The 21,590-nt window shown below is 38.3% G+C and overlaps 2 protein-coding genes across 2 annotated transcripts; one reads left to right on the forward strand and one right to left on the reverse strand.

The window, feature by feature from the left end:
• Positions 1 to 578: 578 nt before the first annotated feature.
• On the reverse strand, positions 579 to 10,137 carry LOC146479267 (PIH1 domain-containing protein 1-like). Its single transcript, XM_085110897.1, has 5 exons — positions 9,797 to 10,137; positions 6,337 to 6,591; positions 5,467 to 5,600; positions 2,863 to 3,006; positions 579 to 1,219 (listed from the first exon to the last, which is right to left on the reverse strand). Exons 1-5 carry the CDS (start codon positions 10,107 to 10,109, stop codon positions 1,181 to 1,183), a joined length of 885 nt encoding a protein of 294 aa, XP_084967023.1. The 5' UTR covers positions 10,110 to 10,137; the 3' UTR covers positions 579 to 1,180.
• Positions 10,138 to 10,179: 42 nt separating this feature from the next.
• Positions 10,180 to 21,009, forward strand: LOC146479268 (centriolar satellite-associated tubulin polyglutamylase complex regulator 1-like). Its single transcript, XM_085110896.1, has 10 exons — positions 10,180 to 10,347; positions 10,461 to 10,489; positions 11,792 to 11,865; positions 13,103 to 13,233; positions 13,810 to 13,894; positions 15,956 to 16,041; positions 17,355 to 17,586; positions 18,303 to 18,412; positions 19,623 to 19,677; positions 20,439 to 21,009. The coding sequence occupies exons 1-10, from the start codon at positions 10,299 to 10,301 to the stop codon at positions 20,506 to 20,508; spliced, it is 921 nt and encodes a 306-aa protein (XP_084967022.1). The 5' UTR covers positions 10,180 to 10,298; the 3' UTR covers positions 20,509 to 21,009.
• Positions 21,010 to 21,590: the final 581 nt, after the last annotated feature.

The raw sequence follows: 21,590 nt of genomic DNA on the forward strand, positions 1-21,590 counted from the left end.
GCTGTCAGACTTTCTAATATTATCCGGTAAAGAATTCCATAGCCATGTGCCAAATCGAGAAAATGAATTCTTTAGTTGAACAAGACGTGAAGACATGAAATTTGTCGGCGGTTGCTGACCTGGTGTTGTAGGAAAGTGTGTTCAGAAAGAAAAGCAATCAGATAGGAGAGGAAAAAACTGCAAGATGTAACAGGAATTACGTTTGTGTTTTTTTCTTGCGGTTTGATTTTGCCTTTGATTGGTCACAGAGCAATAAACATAAAAATAATTCTTAGTGTTCATGGTTATCTAGTTTGACAGTAATGCTTGTTCAAAATGATTTCCTTTCTTCTCTGTTTAAGGCTTAATAAAAAGGTGATAAAACAAGCAGGTAGGCCAAAGTAGAGTGGGTTTTTTTTGGAGAAATTTGGATTCTAAAGGAGAAACCATCACTTGTCCCCTTCTTCCACCAGATGCCTTAATTTAAGGGCTGCCTGGAAAAAAGCCCTAAGTGACTGCTGATAAATTGCTAGATTCTCCTACCAAATTACCTGGTATTCGCTTGTGAAACAAAAGGAGAATTTTACCTTACATCAATTAATAAGACATGCTTAGGCCAGAATAGTTGTTTACATTTGTAGATTACTTGAAGTTTATTAAGCTCAAAGTGGACATTCGCGAAGTGTATTTTTAGTCACAAAGTTAATAAATAGTTATTTGTACATAAACATAAGAAGTACAACAGAAAATACTGATCTCAGCACAAAAAGATTTTTTTACTAATAAGTCTTTTTTGAAAGTGGTTTTTTAAAAATGAAGATATTTTATACAATAATATTACATACAAGTGCAATGGAAAGGTCAATAGCTAATAAATAATGTTTTTCTTCAAGAAAGACATAAATCTTCGTCCTTTCCTAAAAACTTGTTTTTGAGATCCCCTTCACTCAAAATTTCCAACGCCTCTCTGTTGGAGGAATGGATATTTTCTGGAACCAGAAATTTTTATTACTCAGTTGAAACTGTGATCATCTGTAAAACATTGTCAGAAGATCTCTAAAAGTTGATAAAATTAATAAAACAAAAGCTCCTTGGCAATGCTTCAGTGAACAGTTATGATGTGAAGCACAACAACATTATTGTTATTTGAAATAAAATAATAAATTAATATTATGGTACAAAATTATGAACACTCTGGCTGTCAGCTGTTGCTTAGAACAGGCAAAGTAATCGTCAGAATCTGGCGAAACGAAAGTAAAAATAAAAGGGATTTCAGTTGGCATGAAATATTGACTTAGGACTACAACTACAAAGTAAAAAACTACCACGTTTAACGGACAATGATTTTATGAAGTATCTGCTCATTTCTGATCTGAAAAGCTGTAAAAATTTACACAAATCTCCACATGTCAAATGACTACACAGTATAGGTTCATCTTCCTGGCCATATAACAAGCATTTCAAAGGTTAAAGAACCTCAGCCATCCAGGTACAGCTGTAATAGGCCACTTGCAACAGTTCATCACATGACCTCCTTTTCGTAAACACAACGATTCAGCCAGTTTCAACAAGGAATTTTCCCAGAAATGAAAATAGCGGCTTAAAACATGTTACCATGCAGATTCTCAGACTCGTATCATTTAAGAAGAAGTTAGAAGGATTCGTATGGGAGGAAGACGCTTTGCCATTCAGTCACCCTCCAGTGATCTTTCATACAAATCCTTATATTTTTCCAAGTTTTCAAACTGCCGTAAAATTCTTCCCTTGCAGTTTGCAATTCCGAAAATTTCATCCTTGTTAATTTATCCTTGCATATTCTGCCTCTAATAAGAATAAGAATCTGACTTGTTTTTGTAGTACTCAATTATGGAAAATTTCACTGGAGGGCAAACACTTCTTGCTTGTCAGTATACGAAAGTACTGAATTCTTGAGTTTACAATGAAAATTTACATTCTGGCTAAGTGAAACATGATCTTTCCATTTCTGGAATTCATTTTCTAGAATGCATACAGCTTTAGCTGCAAGTTTACCAAGTTTAGTCACATGATCAATAATTATTATTGATCATGTGACTAACTGTTGCAAATGGCCTTTTGTGCTTTTTCAGGGATATGGCTAAGAGCTTCGACCTAATCATTATTTGACATTTTACCAGCAAAACAATTAGACAAAGGTGAAATTGCAGCTTTAAATGAACAGTCAGCTCTATTGTCCACCTTTAGGACAGTGTCTCCTAATTCACAGGTATTTCTGGGCAGCTTATGACTGTATGACAAAAGCACATCTTAGCAGCGACTACAGGAATCCAAAAACAAAATTGGGGGTAACCAAGCATTTTTCAAAAATACAGTGTAATATTACCCTTAATAATAATTTGTAATTTTCATTTTGGATTTCAATAACCCTTGCTAAGATCTGCTTTTAGCGATATTGATAAACACTGCAATTTACCCGGTAAATATCTCTGTTTTTGGTAAGCTCTGTACTTCAGAAACTACAAGACTGTTGGACCATCCTCAGATACACAACGTACATGTATGTAGCAAAAGAAGACCAAGGATCAGCCACCCTGATGGTGTCTGCCTTGTTATGGTGGTGCAAACTTTCAAAGAGTCCCCTGTTTTAAAGTTTTTTTCCTGACTAAACCTTGAATTATTTTGGTGTTACCTAAATCCAATCTCAGTGAGCCGTGACAAAAACTCAGACGTCAGACCCAAAATCTTAGAACCTCTGGGTGACGCAAAATTTAGGATCCAAGAGCAAAGGGTCTTAGTCTTTTGGGTCTGAGTTTTCGAGACACCCAGGGGGGTCTGAGTTTTTCGGTTGAATGTCTGAGTTTTCAAGGTCTGTGGTTTCATGACATCCATTCCCAGTGTCCCTACCTTTGTTTTTCTGTTATATTGCGCACCACAAATCTCATTGTCAACATCAAAAGGTAAGTCCAGATCGAGATGATACTTGGAAGGATTTACATGAAGAACTAATCTGTCTTCCCCAACATCTAGTGTTGTGTCTTTTGTTGATTTCTGCATAAATTGAGGAAATAAAATTTGAAGTCCTACATTTTTCAAAACTAGCCTGATCATCAGTAATCACTTTGGCAATATGAGTTGGTGGTTATAGTATATTTAAAAAGTAATTACAAGAAATTAGAATGCCTGGCAGTCAACTACCAAAGTAGCTGGTATACAGAGAACTGTGCCAGGGCAAGCACTTAGTGGGGGGGGGGGGGGGGGGGCAGATGAAACATTTTAAAAACTGTCTCAAAGTGTTCCCCAAAGACCTGGACATCAATCTCAACATGTGGGACACGCTTGCCCTGGACCGTCTAGAAAGTAATGATATTAAAAGTAATACTGTAACATAATTTATAATGTGATCTAAAAGTTATATCCACTAATAATTTATAAATTAAAACTGGGGCGGATCCAGGATTTGACGAAGGGGGGTTCGGATAAACGCCCACCGAAGGCGGTAGCCCCTAGGGGGGAAAATTTTTAATTTTAGGGCCTCCGAAAAGCGATTTCCAGCGTTTTCAGGGGCAATTTGAAGTGGTTTAATTGCTCTAAAGTCACCTCCATTTTTGTGCTAACTACAGTAGTTTACAGGATGGATTTTCTTAACACTGACAATAATCGAGACGGATAAACATTTTAAATTCATTCAAATTAAAAATTCATGATTCCTTAAAAATGGGATCAGCCAGCAACATTCTCCGGGGTTGCTGTTCTGCAAATTTCTGGACAACATCATATTAATCCACGGGTTTCTTGTGGTGAATATTCATGAGCCCCAAGCCAGACAATCTTTCTGTCGTCATGGTGGTCCGCAGGTAGCCTTTAACCAGCTTTAAGGTACTGTTTGCCCGCTCGTTGTCAGCTGAAGTCACTGGAATAGTGCATGCAATGCGCAGCAAACAGTGGATGTTGGGGAAAATGTCTGCATCATTTTCAAAGATATATTTATTAGCGCACGCGTTTTCCGAGACCAAAGGACAAGCCTTCTGCTTTGCAGTGCCGAGGTGTTGTTTACAAGGTCGGTTGCATTGATTACAACTTCGTGTATTATGGACAGACTGACAGAGCCTTGGAAACAAGGTTAAAAGAACATAAACGAGCAGTTCGGGTTGGAGATAATAACTCCAAAATGGCGCAACACGCGAACCAGTTTGTCCATAATATAGACTTTGACCATGCGACAATTGTAGACAAGGCTCGTAATTTTCACGAGAGACTTTTTTTCTCGAGGCTTGGTATTCACAAAGTGACAACCACGCGGGAAACGAACATATTGCTATCCCGGATGTCTACAAAACCCTCATGTAAACACGCGCGGCTGCCGTTCGTTGTGTTTTGCTGGCGTAGCACGCGCAGAACTGTGAACCGTTGCAAAGCCGTGATTCAGTTGGCTTTTCAAAATAACCGATGAAGGCCGAAGTTGTTTGGCCGAAACGTCTTTGATGCTTAATTAACGTTGTTTCTAACGTTAACAATAGTCAGTGCCAAACAAAAAATTATTAGTTCTAATGTCTATCCCTGACTGCAATTTTAGTATTTTTTCTTTTGATTTATTAGCTGAGTTGGTTCATTTTTTTTTAACCACGCGTTTTTTATACGTTTTTACGTTCAGTTTAGGGGGTTCGACCGAACCACCCGAACCACCCCTAGATCCGCCCCAGTAAAAGTAATTTATTCTTTGAATGTGTCAGAATATATTAATAATTGTTCTTGAAGAAATTCATCAGGCTAGATAACTGAACAGTCGATTTAAATGTTCTTACAACATAGCCAGTCTTATATTAAAGTCTTATTTATGCTGACAGTTTTGATGACTGTCACCCATCTTTATCAAAACTTAAAAAGCATGAAAAGTTTCAGAAGCCTTAAATAGGCTTTTGAAGGCGTTGATTATTGCGATAAATGCGCAAAGTCACTCATTAGACGCCCGCTCCCCCCCTGGTTTGGGGGTGGAGATCACTTGTGTCCATATAGGAGAAAGCTGATAGGCTCCCTCGTCCCTGTTCATAGTAGGAGTGTTCGATCTAATACATATGCTTTCTTTAATCCATCGCTTAAACTTGTCGCCGTCCTGCTCAACTATGTCACTTGCTTCCCAATTCATAATATGATTGTTCTGACAGACGTGGTCTGTTATGGCTGATTTATGGTGTTCATTGGCAGAAGCTCTGCGGGTGGTCCTTGTGAAATTTCTTTTATTGTAGTATAATTAATATGATTTTCAAAGTGTTCAAGGTTCTAATTAAGCACTCACAGGTGTCAAATTATGCTTGAACATGCAGCCAGAATGCTAAATAAATGCTTTAGTGTGATGCCAAGTACTAATAACTAGTGACACAATCAGTAATTAAATAGCATTCACGAGTAGCAAGTAAGTATCAACAACAAGTATCAATATACCTTTAAAAAAAGCTCATCGCTCATTCTGTGTAATATGACTAAACAAATTACTACTACAGAGGCACTCACAATTCCAGGTAAGGTGATTTCTATGACAAGAAACTCTGGCCTTCCCTCTGGCGGTTCCCTTATTATTTTATACTTGGGTGCAGCAAACTTGGATTTAGAGTTGACTTCTTCTATCTTTGGTGACTGTGACGAGGCTATGACCAAATGATGCAACATATTAAATTAATGGGTGTTTTTATGTACATGCCAAGTCTTTTATAGGCAGTTCAGTAACTGAGCTTTTCAACAACACACAAAAAGTTTTAAATTTTAAAATGTAATACTGGACTCAAAAGATAGCAAAGAAGCTATATACTACGGGGCCTGGTAGAGTGGATAACTCTATCCAGCAGGTAAGTCTCTATCTGGCTGATAAAATGTATTGGTTGGAGTACATTTTTATTCATTGAACAATGATTTACATGTACCCAATGGATAGAGTTATCTGCTCTTAAATCAACCAGGGCCAGCCCTACAGTGTGTAAACAGGCATGGTGATCCGCTCCTTTCAGTAGTACCTCAAGCGCTTTGAGCCCATATGGCACGCTGGAGTTTAACCTGGTTTTTGTAGCATTATTATTTGCATCACTTATACACCCCCTGAATGGGATGCTTAAGTCTATGACAGGGTTACCCCCAACAGAATGTCGCCGGTACTTATTTATACACCTGTGTGAAGAGAGAGAATGTGGAGCAAAGTTTCTTGTCTAAGGAAACAACACGACAATTTCGAGAGAGCCACTGACCCTCTGATTGAAAATCTTACTACCTAACAACTACGACACTGAGCCTCCACCTTAAAATTGCCTGGATGGATGATCTGGCAAGAGTAAAAAGCTATAAAAGGATGCAGAAAATACTTCACAGTAAATGTTTCTCGCAAAGGTTTACCTTCTCTACTGGCTGATTTGGAATCATCCTCCATCTCCATGATAACAGGTTTGCTTTTGCTCCGAATGCAGTGAGGGTGAAGACTGCCCATACATTTTTTATTCTTGAGTACAGTCCATTTTCTTTCCAGTTCCAGGTCATATTTGCTTTCTAATCCCTCCAAGACAATGGTGAGAAAAAAGCTGTGGAAAAGTTCACTTTTTTGTATCTTGCTGTAAAATGTTGGATTGATGACCACATCATATGCAGTGCAACCTAAAACATAGCAGAAAAGAGTTTTATCACGTTCAAAACCGACTAGTTGTTACTGCCAGCAAAATGATCATTGAATTAGTTATAGCAGGGACTTATTCAATTCATATAGAGGTGTCTATCTTAGAGCTGCCTGTGTACTCCCAGCAATTTAAAAATATATTTAAATATACAGTATTATGTGAACTTAGTCAGACAATCACATGACTGTGAAAATTTATTATTTTGCCATCATCAGAGATGTAACATTTTTGCTAAATTCAGTTTTTTAAATTATTTGGTTGTAAATGGTTTGAACCCAGGAGTCATGTCATAAGTACGTAAATTATGATCATCCGGGTGAGTGTAGTCCTGAGAAGGACTGTTTGTGGTGACTTTGACTGACGTTTCGACAACCTAAGCGGAAGTCATCTTCAGAGTCAAGTGAATTGTGGAACGTCAGTAAGTGGTATATACGTGTCTGGTTGTTAACCTGATTGGTCAACGAAGTCCAGATGTTATTGGTCCTTTGTCAGTAAGCCGTGATGTTATTGGCTGTGAAGACTGTAAAAAGTGATTGGTGCGTTTCGATCCGTCTTTTGTTAGGCAAAAAGTCCGTGGGTCTATTGTTAGTAAAATGTCTATTGTTGGTCTGTTTCGTTGTTGTTGTCAATAAGTCGTTTGTATGGTGCAGGTAGTTGTAGGCAACGGTTGAGTGGCGTTTGTTCTAAGTTAGTAAACCAGCTTTCCAGAGTGAGTTGTTGATAGTAATTTGTACAGTAGGTAATACACTTGGCAGAGTCCCAGTCGATTCTGTGGTTCGTTTGTAAATGGTGCTCAGCAATGTGATTGTTGATATCACCATTTCTAGTTGCTCGTTTGTGTTCAGTCAGTCGGACGTTTAAATTTCTGCCGGTCTCACCAGTATAAGTGGCCTGGCAGTCGCAGCATTTGATCTTGTAAATTGCTCCCTGTCTGCGGTTCGGTTCGTCTTTGTCCTTTACTTTCGTCAGTAGTTGTCGTAAAGTGGTTATAGGTTTGTGAGCTACACGGATATTGTAGGGTTGTAGAATCCGTGCGATAGTCTCAGAAGTGCCCCTTACGTAAGGTATAGTAACAGTGGTTACGGGAGTCCAACGTTGTTTGTGACGTTAGGTTCAGTGTTCTTGTAAGTGTTACGTCTAACAAAGTCCTTGTTGTAGTTGTTCTTGTTGAAATCGTTGTCTAAGTAGTTGTTTTTGTCTGCGAGTCTGTCAGGTGAGTCACAAACCAGTTGTGCTCGCCTTGTTAAGGTCTGTATAGTCGTTGCTTTGTGAGAAGTAGGGTTGTAGGATGACTGGTCCAGTAGTCTGTCAGTATGTGTTGGTTTCCTGTAAACCGTAGTACTTAGTTTGTTGCCGTTGTTGTTACGGGTAACTAAGCAGTCTAGAAAAGGTATTTTACCATTTTCTTCAATCAGTAAACTGTATATCAGGCGAGCGTTCTGTCTGTTAAGGTGTTCGTGAAAATCGTCGATTTCGTCTTTGTGTACTGCTGTAAAGGTGTCGTCTACGTACCGTAACCAGAGCGGTAGAGTCCGTTTGTAGGTTGCTAGGGCTTGTTCCTCGATGTTCTGCATGACAATTTCTGCTACAACAACAGAAACTGGTGAGCCCATAGCTGTTCCGTGTAACTGTTTGTAGTGCTTTCCGTTGTACTGGAAGTACGTGGACGTTAAGCAGAGGTTCAGTAAGTCCATTAAGTCATCTGTAGACAGTGGCAGTTTTGCGGTGGAGTTCTCGATGGCGGTAGCAGTACAGTCTAGAGCCAGTTGAAGTGGAATACTGGTGAACAGTGATTTCACATCAAAAGACACAAGTTTGTAGTCGTCAGGTATTTGTACCGTCTTGATAGCGTCAATAAAGGTCTCTGTAGACTGCAGTTTGTGTCGGGATTCGTTTGTCAACGGTTTCAGTATAGTAGTCAAGTATTTGTTCGTAAGTCGGGGACCCACAGAGCGAGACTATGGGTCGCATGAGTATGTTAGGTTTGTGTAGTTTTGGTAGTCTGTAGAGTTTAGGTGGTTGCGGTACACGGCACCTCGGTCTGTTGTAACGTTGTATGTCAATAACGTCAGTTTTCTTAAGGTCAAGTAGTTTACTGTTAAGTTTAAGTTGAAGTGATGGCGTCGGGTCTCGTTTCAGTTCTTCGTATGTCTGTTTGTCGTTAACTAGAGTAGAGTGTCCATTTTGTCGTAGTAGTCTGTCTTGTCCATAACAACAGTCACTCGTCCTTTGTCAGCGGGGAGTATGACAATGTTTTCGTCAGTTTTCAGTCGTTTCAGTGTTTGTCGTTCGTCTTTAGTCAAGTTACTGTCAGTTAGGGAGGATGATTGTATAGTAGAAGCAATTCTACTTCTGATGTTATCCTTGGCCGATTCTGATAGTTCTCTCTGACGATACAGAACCGCCTCAACACTAGATACAATAGCCTCAGTCGGTATGTGTTTAGGCGTCACTGAGTGTTTCAGTCCGTAGGAGAGTACCTGGGTTTCAGTCTTGTCTAAAGGACGGGAAGAAATATTCCTGACCCAGTTGTCGTCTGTCTTGTGTCGTTTTTTGTCTTTAGTACGTTGTAGTCGTGTAAGTTTCTGTTGACTTTGGTTGCGGTGTTGTTCTTCGGTTTTGTCAGCTCGTTTGTCGGCAATAGCCAGTACAGAGTCTTTGTAACTTACTTTTAATTATAATTTTCTTGGGGAGTTTCTTACGGAAACCTCAAAACTTCGTTTTGGACATCTCTTTGAAATGAAGTTTTATTGAAATGCTCCCATTTATCACTGAGAAATTATGCACGTTATTGATAGAATATTTTACTTCAATGACCAGTGAAAACAAACAATGCTTGGATATATTTTGCCTTTTTGGCTATATGGCGTATAGCTCATTGGTAACATTAATATACTTGGGCTCTCTTATATTTCAGTGAGGTTCGGTTTGAGAATCAATCCATGAAGATGTTTCTTGTCTCATCAAGAATTGTAGAGTTGCGTGGCATCAATGAGAGGTCTATGGTACCGTGGGGGGAGGTATTCCCTCAGATGACCGTACCCAATGGACTCCAGTCGTGATTTCGTAAAGTACCACTTCGTTTCGTTTTGTTTCGTAAAGTACCGTACAGCCGATTTTTACTGTATCCTGGGGCTGTCAATTTGTCTAATGCATGAATTGTTTTGCAAATATTCATACTTCACCTTGGCCTCGATTATCCAGTTCTACATGAGGCTCTCCAAGGCTCATGGGCACACGATACTGTGTAGCATCCACAGACTGTAAAATTTCCGTCAGCTCTTTGTCGCTAACGTCTTTCGGCGCAGGAATTTTCTCTGAAGTGCAAACATTTATAAACACCTTTTCATCTTTACTGTTCTTCAGTTTCATAACATATCCAGGCTTAGGAACGAATTCATGCCAGTCGGGATTCAGATTTTCTGGCTTTTTGGTCTCTCCTAACAGCAATTTTCTATAAAATTCCTCTTCATCGAAATTTGCAGAATCGTCCGCCATCTTGAATTGCCGCCACTCGAAGTGGGCATGTCATTTTTGTTGACCCCGCTGGTCGATGGTACGTGGTTTCGGTTTTCAAAATGGCGGTCCGACTTGACAACAGACGACAAAACAGACAGCATTTTCACTTGGAACATTGTTGTAATGCGCAGAGTTTAACGAAAATTTAACTGTAATTAAGCTTATAAAATGTCTGGAGAAAGTGATAGGTTTGCTATGTCAGCTGAGCAATATTTAGGTAAGCTTACTATTTCACATTTTTTAACTATAAAGTAGAGTAGAGTCTGTTGCAGAAAACGCAGGAAAACGATACGCTCTACCCATATCTCACTTAATTTTGTTCTTTTTCAGCAAAGTATCATGTGTTGACATACCTTGAGGTGAGGTGTTTTTTGGTTACATGCAAAAGTTACATAAGCTTACAATTAATTAGCTTACCTACACAAGCTAACATAATTTTGAAGTACAAGGTACAAGATTGCCGATTTAGATGTAAGACGAAGAATTAAAAAAAAAACCCTCGAAAATACCTGAATTTTAAAGGGAGATATCAGACTAGCAGACAAAATTGGGAAGGATTTATACTTGCACCACTGTTAACTAACCCTCTTACAAAAAAGGCAAGCACAAATAAAGTTTGAGCTGCAAATGTATACGCAAATGGGGCTGTGCGGAAATCTTTCTGAGAAAAGCAAGAAGGCAATTCAAAATTTGCCCAGTCAAAGCCAAAGTCAAAGCCACAGCATATTGTTGATCAAAATAGTATCAGCTTTAATATTGATTGTGTCATTCCAGAAAATAACCATACCCTTCCTGTCCTATGGAAGGTTTTATTGAGTTGGACCCCCTCAATCTAGTCTTCTACGTAGGCATTATTATTTAGGATTGAGAAGCGTTGACAACTCAAATAACTACTGTGTAGGAGATTAGACTCCCTCCCACCCCTGTGGAAATTCCAATTTAGCTTCACACTTTCCTTTTAAAAGAGATTCCCCTCCCTTGTGTATTTCCATTAACATTCCATTATGAGAGAGGAGGCAGGAGTGAATATTTCCTGCAATTATTCAAATAAGAGCTCGGCATTTATACTTTATATTTTAAACAGTTATAAATAATTAATGTTTTAATTTATTTTCTTATCAGGAGATAAACTAGAAAGGGAAAACCTCATTTATCTCCTTTTCACTTGTATTTGTGAATAAACGACTATACCGCTTCAGCTTACCTAAGCCATGACATAACACAAGAAAGTGCTGTTTATAAGAGGGTAATAAGCCTACCTCACTTTTTGGCACATTTATGCAGTAAGTTTGCAACTTAGCTTTAACTGATGCAGCTTATTTCTCTCGTGCAAACGGCCCCATTATGTTTTGCCCGAAAATATCCCTACTCCTCCCACAGAAAGTTGTTTTTGGTTTGATTCTCCCCACCTCTCTGGAAACCCCAAGAACCAATATCAATAAACATATTCTGGTTGCTTATTTTTCGTATTGGACTAGTTAGGAGTATTTGTTAAAAAATCAAGACCTTTTTGTCTTTGGAGATCATGTCCTTTTTTCCTCATAACCCGAATACTTGATCAGGTTGTGATATTGTGAGGAGGCTATTACGAGAATATTATGAGGAGAATTACTTTTGTTGTTTGTATTTTGATCAGTGTTTGTTTCTATGTAAATTTACAGGATGCAGTCGCTCAGTTATTGGAACACAAAGAAGAGAATCCCAGAGTCATTCCAGCTCGTTTTCTAAGTGACTAGTAGGTCATTTAACATGTTAGACTTTTTCAATGATTGTATACTTCTGATAATTTGCAATTTTGTGTACTATGGGCAAATGGACAGAGCCTTGACAACAAGGATTAAAGAAACAGAAGAGCAGTCCGTGTTGGTGACAACAACTCAGACTGCACAACACGCAAATCAGTTTAGCCATAGTATAGATTTTGACCTGAAGCCACCATTGTCAACAAGGCGCATGATTACCACAAGAGACTTTTCCTTGAGGCCTGGCATTCTCTGCGAGACCGAAATGTGGGCAATGAACATATTGATGTTCCAGGAATTTATAGCTCACTCACGTGATTTGTTCTCTCACGCTGATCGCTTGTTACTCGTCGTCTGCTCGTCGTGATTGTAGCTTGCATAAACTGTGAACCATTAGATAAGCATTTGCTTATTTGTCACTTTGAAACCAATGAAGGCCGAAAATTTTCGGCCGAAACGTCTTGCTAAGTTTTTTGTCCGTTTTGTTTTTAACCGTTTTTACGAGTCAGAGTAATACACATTTTTGATTGCATTATACTTCCGTCAACTTATTTCACAGTTGCTGTGATTTGGCCATGTAAATATGCTATCTTTAACCTACTCAGCCTGGAAAGTAAGGGGAGTGGAGGGGGTGGGTTTAGAAGAATGTTCCCATCAATTTCTAAACAAGAACCCTTTTCTCTAAAAGTTACATAGCAACAATAATTGTTGCTATGTAAGTATCATATCTTATTGTTCAACACGACTTCATGTCTACATGCTGTCATGCATGGTAACCACATTTTTATGGGCAGGTTGTTGACGGGAGGTTTTAAAAAAACAAGTTCTTAAATCTTTGTCATAACTTTTCATATTGTTTTTTATATCAGTTTAGTATATTTTTATTATTGTTTTTCATTATTGGTGAGCAATTTTGATAATTTTCTGACAATTTTGGAATTCGTAGAGAAGAAATCCAAGCTAACATTGCAGATGCCATATAATGTCTGTTCAGAAATAATGATTCCTTCACCATGTCATGTTATCATTCTATTTTGTTTCCTCAATGTGAATAGTTAGTGGGGCCCGAGGGGGGAGGGGAAAATTCTCTGACAGACCCAAAAAGTCCAAACAATAGGGTTTAATAAAAACACATGTCAAAATAGTGTCTATCTTAGAAGGAACCATATACATGTAGTTCGTTATGATAGCTGACAACTGGAAATTTGAGATTGTTTTTTCTTTTGACAGTTTTAGAAGTGTTGTGCAAGGGAACCACACCCTATTCAGAGAGTACAGTTACATCCGGAAGACACCACATAACACTGCATCTTTCATTAGAGTGTTCTGGAAATGTTTCAGACATATAGGAAGGAATGGAGGTAATTACCGGTAAGGGTGTAGGACAGACAAAATATTCAAAATGTTTTGAGGGCAATGCCTCCTCTTGCCACTGCGCATACATTCTGTGCATTCCAAGGAGGTCCGAGAAACTTGGGTTTTTTAAGGACGATGCCTACTAAAGCAGATCATATTTTTGTGTGATTTATGAATGTGGGAAAAGAAGAACTTACTAAGGGTTGTTGGAATCCAAGAAACGCATTTTTTGAAATTTGGAGAAAATTACCTTGTGGCTTTTCAAATGATTGCTGCTCAAATATCACTGATTATGCGTGGTTAGCCCCAATTTTCCTTTCAAATAACAAATCCCTTGAGCTAAGTTCTGTTTTTAATGCTTAGCCGTAAAGCATGCAAAAATACCTCTACATCAGAAGGCAGTGTCATTAAATGTTCATTCAAATTGCAGTCTAGTCTTAGCCTTGGTTACTATGTAAGCCTTTAAGGATTTCTCAAGATTTTGACAAAATTCAACTTAAAACATAAGACTTTAAAAATATCCTTGGTTGTAATATACTTTGCAGTGTAGAGCTGTGGGCTAATTCAAATCCTTTTTTTAGATTTGTTATCTGCAAAAGAATATCATTCCCTTATTTGCCTTCTGTGTCCTGATTTTCCACTTGAGCCAGTTCAGAAGACTGCAAGGTAAGCATACTTCATTGATCAGTACTTATATTGGGGATATCTTATATTATTTAATTCTCAGCCTCGGATATTGCATTTCTAGCATTCTGATTGGTTCACTAAATCTCGGTTATCAGCTCATATACCGTAGTTTGACCTTATATGGAAAACGAAAGCCCCAGGTGTCGCTAAGCTAAATTTTTTTTTCGGCGGGAAGCAAAAGTTTCTTCAGAAAAATGTAGAAAAAAAAGGAAAAGAAAGAAATACCAAACAATGCCATCTTAATACAACCTTAATAAAAGCCATAAAGCTCGTTATGACACTATTTAATGGTACGTATCTCTGAAGTTTCCTTTAAAATCTTCAAAATTGCAAGATTTTACGATTTTTTAGATCACATAACAACAACAATGACAACCGGTTACCTTCAAAAATTTCAGGATGTCTTGCAAATCCTGGCGGTAAGAGATTAAAGCCAATCGAAGAAATTTCTCAGGAAGAGCTTCATGCCTGCCTTTATGTTTTTACGAATTTGCAAGGACTTCAGATGGTTAATCTATGAAATCCGTACGAGTGGCAGCCATATTCGTTTCCGTCGCTCGGCACCACTCAGCAAAACATTTGCATTAATGTGCACAGCTCTTACGCTTCTCAAATAAGCTTGAAGTTTAAAAACTTTCACTGAATGCTTGTCTCAGTGAGGTTGTACCTCTTACACTTGGACTTGCCTGAAGTGTTTTAAATCATCCGCGAGGAATTCAGTTCAGCATGAAAAAAGCCATCCTTGCCCTGATCTCTTCCTTCGCTCGGCACCACACAGCAGAACATTTGCTCAAATGTGCACAACTATTACGCTTCTCGATGAGCTGGGACTGCAAAAGCACTTGTCTATGAATGCTAGTCTCAGAAAGGTTATAATTCGTACATTTAAACGTTTCTTGAATTTTAGATGTCCGACTGTGTCCGATTTTCTTCACTTTCGATTTTTCATTTAACTCCGTTTGCAAAGCGCTGCACGTGTCATGTGACCGTTTCGCGCGCTTTGGTCGGAGGTTGCCTCAACATCCGGTCGTTTAAATTTGAAAGAAATTTTTTCTTAAAATATAAAAATTCAGTAAACTTCAACAGCAATGTCTGAACGCGGAGAATTTAATGAAACAATTATTCCATTCGCGCTTGTTGGATATGAGATTAGTTATAGCCAACTCGGCGCTTCGCGCCTCGTTGGCTATTTACCATCTCATATCCAACATGCGCTCATGAAATAATTGTTAAACAGCTGTAGCTACTATTACCTCATTATGAAGACAAAAGTGACAGGATTGTATGATTTAGGATAAAAGATAACCTCTAGGTCAAGGCGTACATATGATAAAAGCAGAACTTTTGCTCATAATGATAGGTTTTTATTGCAAAGGAAGTGTAAAGCAGGGGATAAAACATTGGGACAACATTTCCTGAAGGAATTGAAGGCCAAATTATGCAAAAAATCCAGTGAATCTGAGCTAAAACTATAAAAAGTGGTCTGAAATGCACTATATATAGGTATAGGTCAGTTATGCGCCATGCCCTTCAAGTGATGATATATTTATTGTTGCACAGTTTTGTGAAAAGTAAAAGGCCCAAGAAAGGACATGCTCAGAACAAAGTAACAAGTTTAGTGATTAGTGTATTTGGAACTTGTTAAGGGGTCTCTTTTATCTTGCGAGACCTTGGTTTGTAAGAGAATGAAGTCTTTTGAGCTTCCCAACTGAAACTAATGAACATGTGAGCCTTCAATAGGCAATTTTCACGATGATGTTATTTTACTGCAATAACCAGAATTCTCTTCGATTTTCCTTTCTCATTTAAATTTGTAATCCCAGTAAGGTTTAGATAACAATATCCCTAATTTGCAAGAGAAAACAACAAATGCAAGGATGCTAGTAGTTGTAGTAAAATGATGCCATTGTGAAAATGGCCTGTTAATGACTGCACTTGACATTGATCACGATCTCATATAGCACCAGCTTTAAAACTGTTTAATATAGAACCATCACTGGTTGTTTATTTCATGCTATTTATTGTGTTTCACATTTTCAGGATTATTTTGATGGAAGATGCTATTGACTGCCTTATGTCATTTCCTGATTTCCTTTATGCTTTTCAGACACAGTTCTTTTATGAAGGTAAGCAGGGTTTTAGCTGATAAGCTAACTTTCGTGTCTTCCTGATGTTGATATTTTTGGTAAAAAAATGGAAAAGGGCATACACGTCAGCAACATGATTAATCCCTCCTTATATCGTCGCCACCCCATTTCATCACTGGGTAGTCAATGCCGCTTAACGCCATGTCGTTTGAGCGCCCACTTTACTTCTGACACCATGCAATAGCCGCTAGCTATCAAGGTACACTCGTCTGGCAACTCTGGAATCTAACATGAACAAGTTTTAATAACTGAACCAAAATGGTGTGAGCCAAAAATTACATAGGATGTGCAAGGCATCAGGGCACCAGGGCCCAGCTGCTCGAAGCATGGTTAGCGCTAACCCTGGTTAAATGCCATGACAACCCATAGGTTTTAAATTACCTCTTAACCAATGGTTAGCGCTAACCATGCTTCGAGCAACTCAGCCCAGAAGTGCTTGTGTAACCGTAAGCCGATATACCAGAAGTGAAACCTGAGTATCATAACACTGTACACCAGTTTGAACAATGTTGAAACTTACTCCTAGTCATTCATTTGATTTTGGTGTGTTTAGTTAGTACAGACTCTGATTGGGTAGCCCTTTCGTTCCCAATTAGTTTATTTAGTGACCAAATTCTAGTTTCTCCTAACACTGTTTGACTCCTTCATCAAACACACAGGTCATGAGAATAGAGTAAATGATCACAAATGATTAATGTAAATGATGTGGAAGCAAACTCTCTCAACTTGTACTATTTTGGGGCTTAAAGGGTTACAAAAGCTCTAGCCCCCTTCTCAACAAAAACACTCAATAAGTAAAAGCATTCATCATTACATTGATCAAAATGATCTGAAATGCAATATAAGTCTGTTATACTCTGAGCCCTTTGAACTAGGCCCAGATTGTTAGATTCTTTAAAAATCAGGAAATTGCTGATAAGACGTTGCTGCTATTAAAATCATAAGCGATAGGTAGCGAAGAATTTGCTAAATTAAGTTGGTACCAAAGGGAAGTTGTGTAAAAGTAGCTGGTGTTGAACAAATGTTTCATTTTATCAACAGAGTTGATAAGAAAAACGGCCACAGTAAAAAGACTATTTTTGCTCTGCAGGAAGGGCTAATTGCTTGAAACATCACCACTCGAATTTCTTTATAGTGGGCAAATTTTATCAACTGTGTTGATAAAACCAAATATTTGTTTCCCGCTCCCCACCAATGGAGCACTACTGTTTTTTTGGAAACTAACCTCCTTAATTCTAGTGTTTGAGTTAGTAGGAGTTGACCATGTGTACTCTTATCAACATAATTTGCAGAGTTTATAGAGAAGCTTCAGAGCACTTATCAAGCCCTGTTATCAGGGACTTACAGACCAGGTCAAATCGTGGTAGCCGTACCCACGCTGTCCAGGCCAACACAGCACAAGTCACAAACTCCCGCTAATGCTACTCACGATGCAGCGGCAGCCAACTCTGGTGATGGAGTGGATGTGCATTCCTTCTTGGAAGCTGTGTTGCAAATCATACATACTAGTAATGATGCTTTCAGGTATAATCTATGTGCTAGGCTCATTGTTCACTTCCACAACCAACCCTTGTGTGATGGTTGTGTTATGTGGTGCTCATTTTGAGTTTTTAGGATAAAATTTGCTACTGATCAGTAAATTATGCTCTCCAGTCATGCTTTTTGTTGTTTTACGTAGTGGTTCTAACTGTAAAGTCTGTGGCTAAAATCCTAAAGTGCGACCATTCAAATGAACGCTACTGAGCAGTACTTTATTATGCTGTGCAAGGTGGTTCTAACTTTTGAGTTTGTGAATGAAATCCTAAAGTGTGATCATTCAAATGAAAGCTACTGGGCAGTACTTTCCCGTGGTGCTGTTCATTATGCTGTACAAGGTAGTTCTAACTTTTGAGTCTGTGGATGAAATCCTAAAGTGTGACCATTCAAATGAACGCTACTGAGCAGTACTTTATTATGCTGTGCAAGGTGGTTCTAACTTTTGAGTTTGTGAATGAAATCCTAAAGTGTGATCATTCAAATGAAAGCTACTAAGCAGTACTTTCCCGTGGTGCTGTTCATTATGCTGTTCAAGGTGGTTCTAACTTTTGAGTCTGTGGATGAAATGCTAAAGTGTTATCATTAAATGAAAGCTATTCAACACTGCCTTCCTGTAGTGTTTTTTTGTTTGTTTCAGCAATTTGAACAACTCATACAAGGGAACTAAAACAAATTCTGTTAAAATGTTTTTTTTTTCATTGCAGTTGTCCACCAATTGAGGTGATCAAAGACCTCTTATCATCTGTTGATAGAGTTACTTTCTATGGCTTTCTCATTGGCTTGGCAAAACATGCTGGAGTCAATGAAAGTATTGGTAAGTTTTGCAGATGTGCTTTGAACAATTTTCATTTAAATTAGTTGATTGTTAAAAGGTCTTCATAGCAGGAAACAAGTTATAACAATATTTTGAAGACAGGTTTTCAATTATTGATTGTTATTTTGCATCCAACATAGTGTTTTTTAAATAAATAATAATGCATTCTTTGCTGCCTACAGCAATACCAGAAATATTATTAAGTAATGTTTATAAAACAACCAGGAGTGTTTTATCGGCTTCAAAACCATGAGGTGCAGCCAAGTGGTTTTAGACCCGATAAAACACCTGCTGCAAGTTTTTTGAACGGCTTCAAAAACATTCCTGGAAAAGCGTGTGTCAATAGAGTTAATAACAAGTATAATTTGGGAACATTGGAAATTAGCATAATTATGAGAATAACACTGCATAATTATGAGGAGTGTTTTATCAGCTGATAAAACACCGCATACTAATGAGGAGGAGGTTTATCGATATAAAGTCACTGCATGTGATGTATTATCAACCATTTGATAGGTCAATGGACTTATGAATTGTTAATGAGTTTTTGAATGATATAATAATCAAATACTTTGATGAGGAAACAAAGCATGCTATCAAATCATTCAAAGGAGATATGGTTTCCTGTTGAAGGGCTGGGAGCGGTAAACCGACCCAAAGGACTTTACAGATTGCTTTTTGTTGTTTTAGTTCAAATTCACCGGAATTTTTGCTTGTGGTCTTGAATTCCTTCAGGAAACGCTGCTCCAATGCTCGAAACGTCAACTCTCAAATCCCTTTATGGTGGCCAAATTACCTTACTAGAAACACGTGACTCGCAAAATCTCGCAAAGCTAGGGCTGGGTGGACAGTTGATTTGACGTGAAGGAATGTGCTAAGGCAGCTAGAAAGTCTGAATTGTCTCGTTCTTTATGATAGTGATATAGGATGGTGTGCCCTTTGAATAGCCCGACCCCTTGTGCAAGTTGTGTGATCACACCCACTCTGTGCGATGTCACTCCCACAGACTGTGGGAGTGACATAGCAGGACGTTAGAGATGCACCATTAGAAATGATTTTGGTCGTGAAAGGGTTAGTAAAAGTGTACAATACTTTGCAAATGATAGTTAACAGAGACCTTATAAAGTTATTAACTCACTTGATAAAACCATACCTTTTGTCCATGAGTGATCAGTTCATCGTTTATTTTCTATTTGTATGTTGATGATAGCAACTTTACCAGACAAATCTGCCATTATGGAAGAGACAGACCAGGAACTTAGCAGGTGAATATTCACCCTTTATAGCCCAGTATCAACACGCATTTTCTCCCCAGTGCTCTCCTTCTATTTCCTATGGTATTAGTTAGGATCTAATTTCTTGAAGTATATATCAAGAATGTTTATCTGCGACCCAAGGCTGGCAGGTTGTGTTCTCCCCTTTATAAGCTTTAAAGGTATGTGTGGCGCCAAAGGGTTTGGTTTTTGAGCTGTTTTGGTGTGATATGGGGCATAGCCTTCAGCCTTATGTGCCTACTGGCGCGCGGAGATTTGATAATGATGATGGGGCATAGAATTAAACCATTTTGGTCTGAAAGTCGGGAAATGAGTATGGATTTTACTGAAACAGGTGAGGATGGCCTACAGACTTGTTATCACATAAGATTATAACTTTTCTTTAGCTTTAAACAGAAAAGAAAAGAAATCAATTCAAGCATCGCTTAACAGCTGGTTCAGTCTTTGGCAAATTTCAGCCCTCAAATCACAAAGTAAATATCCAATTATGTTTCTGACACAAGAACCAGTCTGCATGCATGCCAAATTACATGTAGAGTGAATTCAGAGACATTTTGGATGCCAAGGCCAAATCATCATTTTTCAAGTCCTATTTACACTGGGCACTTCAATATTGGGGGGTGGGGGGTGCTTCTAAATTTTGTCCCTTTCTTGATAAAATTCCCCAGAGAGTGTGATAAGAGAAATTAAAGCCGTTGAAAATTTTGTAAAATTATAAAGTATTAACAGCCTGGAAATGATTTTCTTTTCAGCCCAGCACCAAGACCCAAATCAGGAAGACCTAAAAGTGGCATGTCTAATGCTGTTAAGAAAGCACTTTAACCTGACGTGCATGTAACAGCAGTGTTGTAGAGGTGTGTGTCAGGGGTAGGTAAGATCTGAACCTGGTAAAAAGAAAATGAACAGGACAGAAACAGCATTTGAATACATGTATGAAACGGTGGGAATTGGAAGAAAGAAGAACAAGGTTTACAATGGTGCATAATACTCTGGATCAGATCCCCTGTGCATGGGCAATTCAGAACCCAGTCTACGGGAAATTTAGATCCCTGTTTTCTGGAAAAGTTACAAACTTTTTATAAAACATTTATACAGTCAACTCTCTCATAGCGACCACTTCTCGTAAGCGACCGCCTCCCGTAAGCGACCACTTCGTAAATAACCGTTTTGATTCTCAGTTATATACTGTTTCAAGAGCTCTCTCGTAAGCGACCACCACTCAAATTTCTTAAGGGACCGCGACCACTTTTTAGGCCAGAAATTTAACATCTTCTTTAGTTTTCTGTTTCCGGTAAGCGACCACTTAACATAATCACGTATGATCGTTAGTAAATCATTACTCAGAAGTAACAAAATTTCAATTTCTAATCACGCTACCCTGGACTCCTGGCAGATAATAACAGTTTACAGACAGAGAAGATGGCTATAATTAGATCTCCTGGTAAACGGGAATTGGTACAGTGATCTGTTACACAAAGTTTCATCAGAAGAATGAATAGATGTGAAAAAATCAAATAAAGTAGTTTCTATTTGCCTTATTTTAGCTGCTAAGGTAATATTTTCATGTAATTAATTTATCAATCCAGTATTAGGTTTATTTTTTTGATCTTTCCCGTAAGCGACCACCTCCCGTAAGCGACCACTTTGTCGTGCCCCAAGGGTGGTCGCTTACGAGAGAGTTGACTGTATCTTGATATTTACTCAGAATTTGTCTTCACTGTCACGGCCATTTTGCTGTATTTTGGTCAAAACTGTTTTTCTAACATGAAATTGCTATTAGAGCACTAGGAAGAAAATATTAGGGGATTTCTCGGACAAAAGACAAACTATAATCAGGTTTAAATGACTTTTCTACAATACGCAGGAAGAACTTGAAAAAATTGGCAAATTTTTTGAAGTCGTAA

Source organism: Pavona decussata, unplaced genomic scaffold (assembly GCF_977016875.1).
Source record: "Pavona decussata unplaced genomic scaffold, jaPavDecu1.1 SCAFFOLD_59, whole genome shotgun sequence".
Classification (NCBI taxonomy): Eukaryota; Metazoa; Cnidaria; class Anthozoa; order Scleractinia; family Agariciidae; genus Pavona; species Pavona decussata.

Excerpts from the sequence above, each read along its gene's own strand:
- LOC146479267 (XM_085110897.1), bottom strand. The coding sequence starts at position 10,109 with ATGGCGGACGATTCTGCAAATTTCGATGAAGAGGAATTTTATAGAAAA. Across the intron at positions 6,592-9,796 it reads ACTGGATAATCGAGGCCAAG|GTTGCACTGCATATGATGTG; the intron begins GTGAAGTATGAA and ends GCTATGTTTTAG. Across the intron at positions 3,007-5,466 it reads AAATCACCTTACCTGGAATT|AAATCAACAAAAGACACAAC; the intron begins GTGAGTGCCTCT and ends CAATTTATGCAG.
- LOC146479268 (XM_085110896.1), top strand. The coding sequence starts at position 10,299 with ATGTCTGGAGAAAGTGATAGGTTTGCTATGTCAGCTGAGCAATATTTA. Across the intron at positions 13,234-13,809 it reads ACATATAGGAAGGAATGGAG|ATTTGTTATCTGCAAAAGAA; the intron begins GTAATTACCGGT and ends TCCTTTTTTTAG. Across the intron at positions 18,413-19,622 it reads TGGAGTCAATGAAAGTATTG|CAACTTTACCAGACAAATCT; the intron begins GTAAGTTTTGCA and ends TGTTGATGATAG.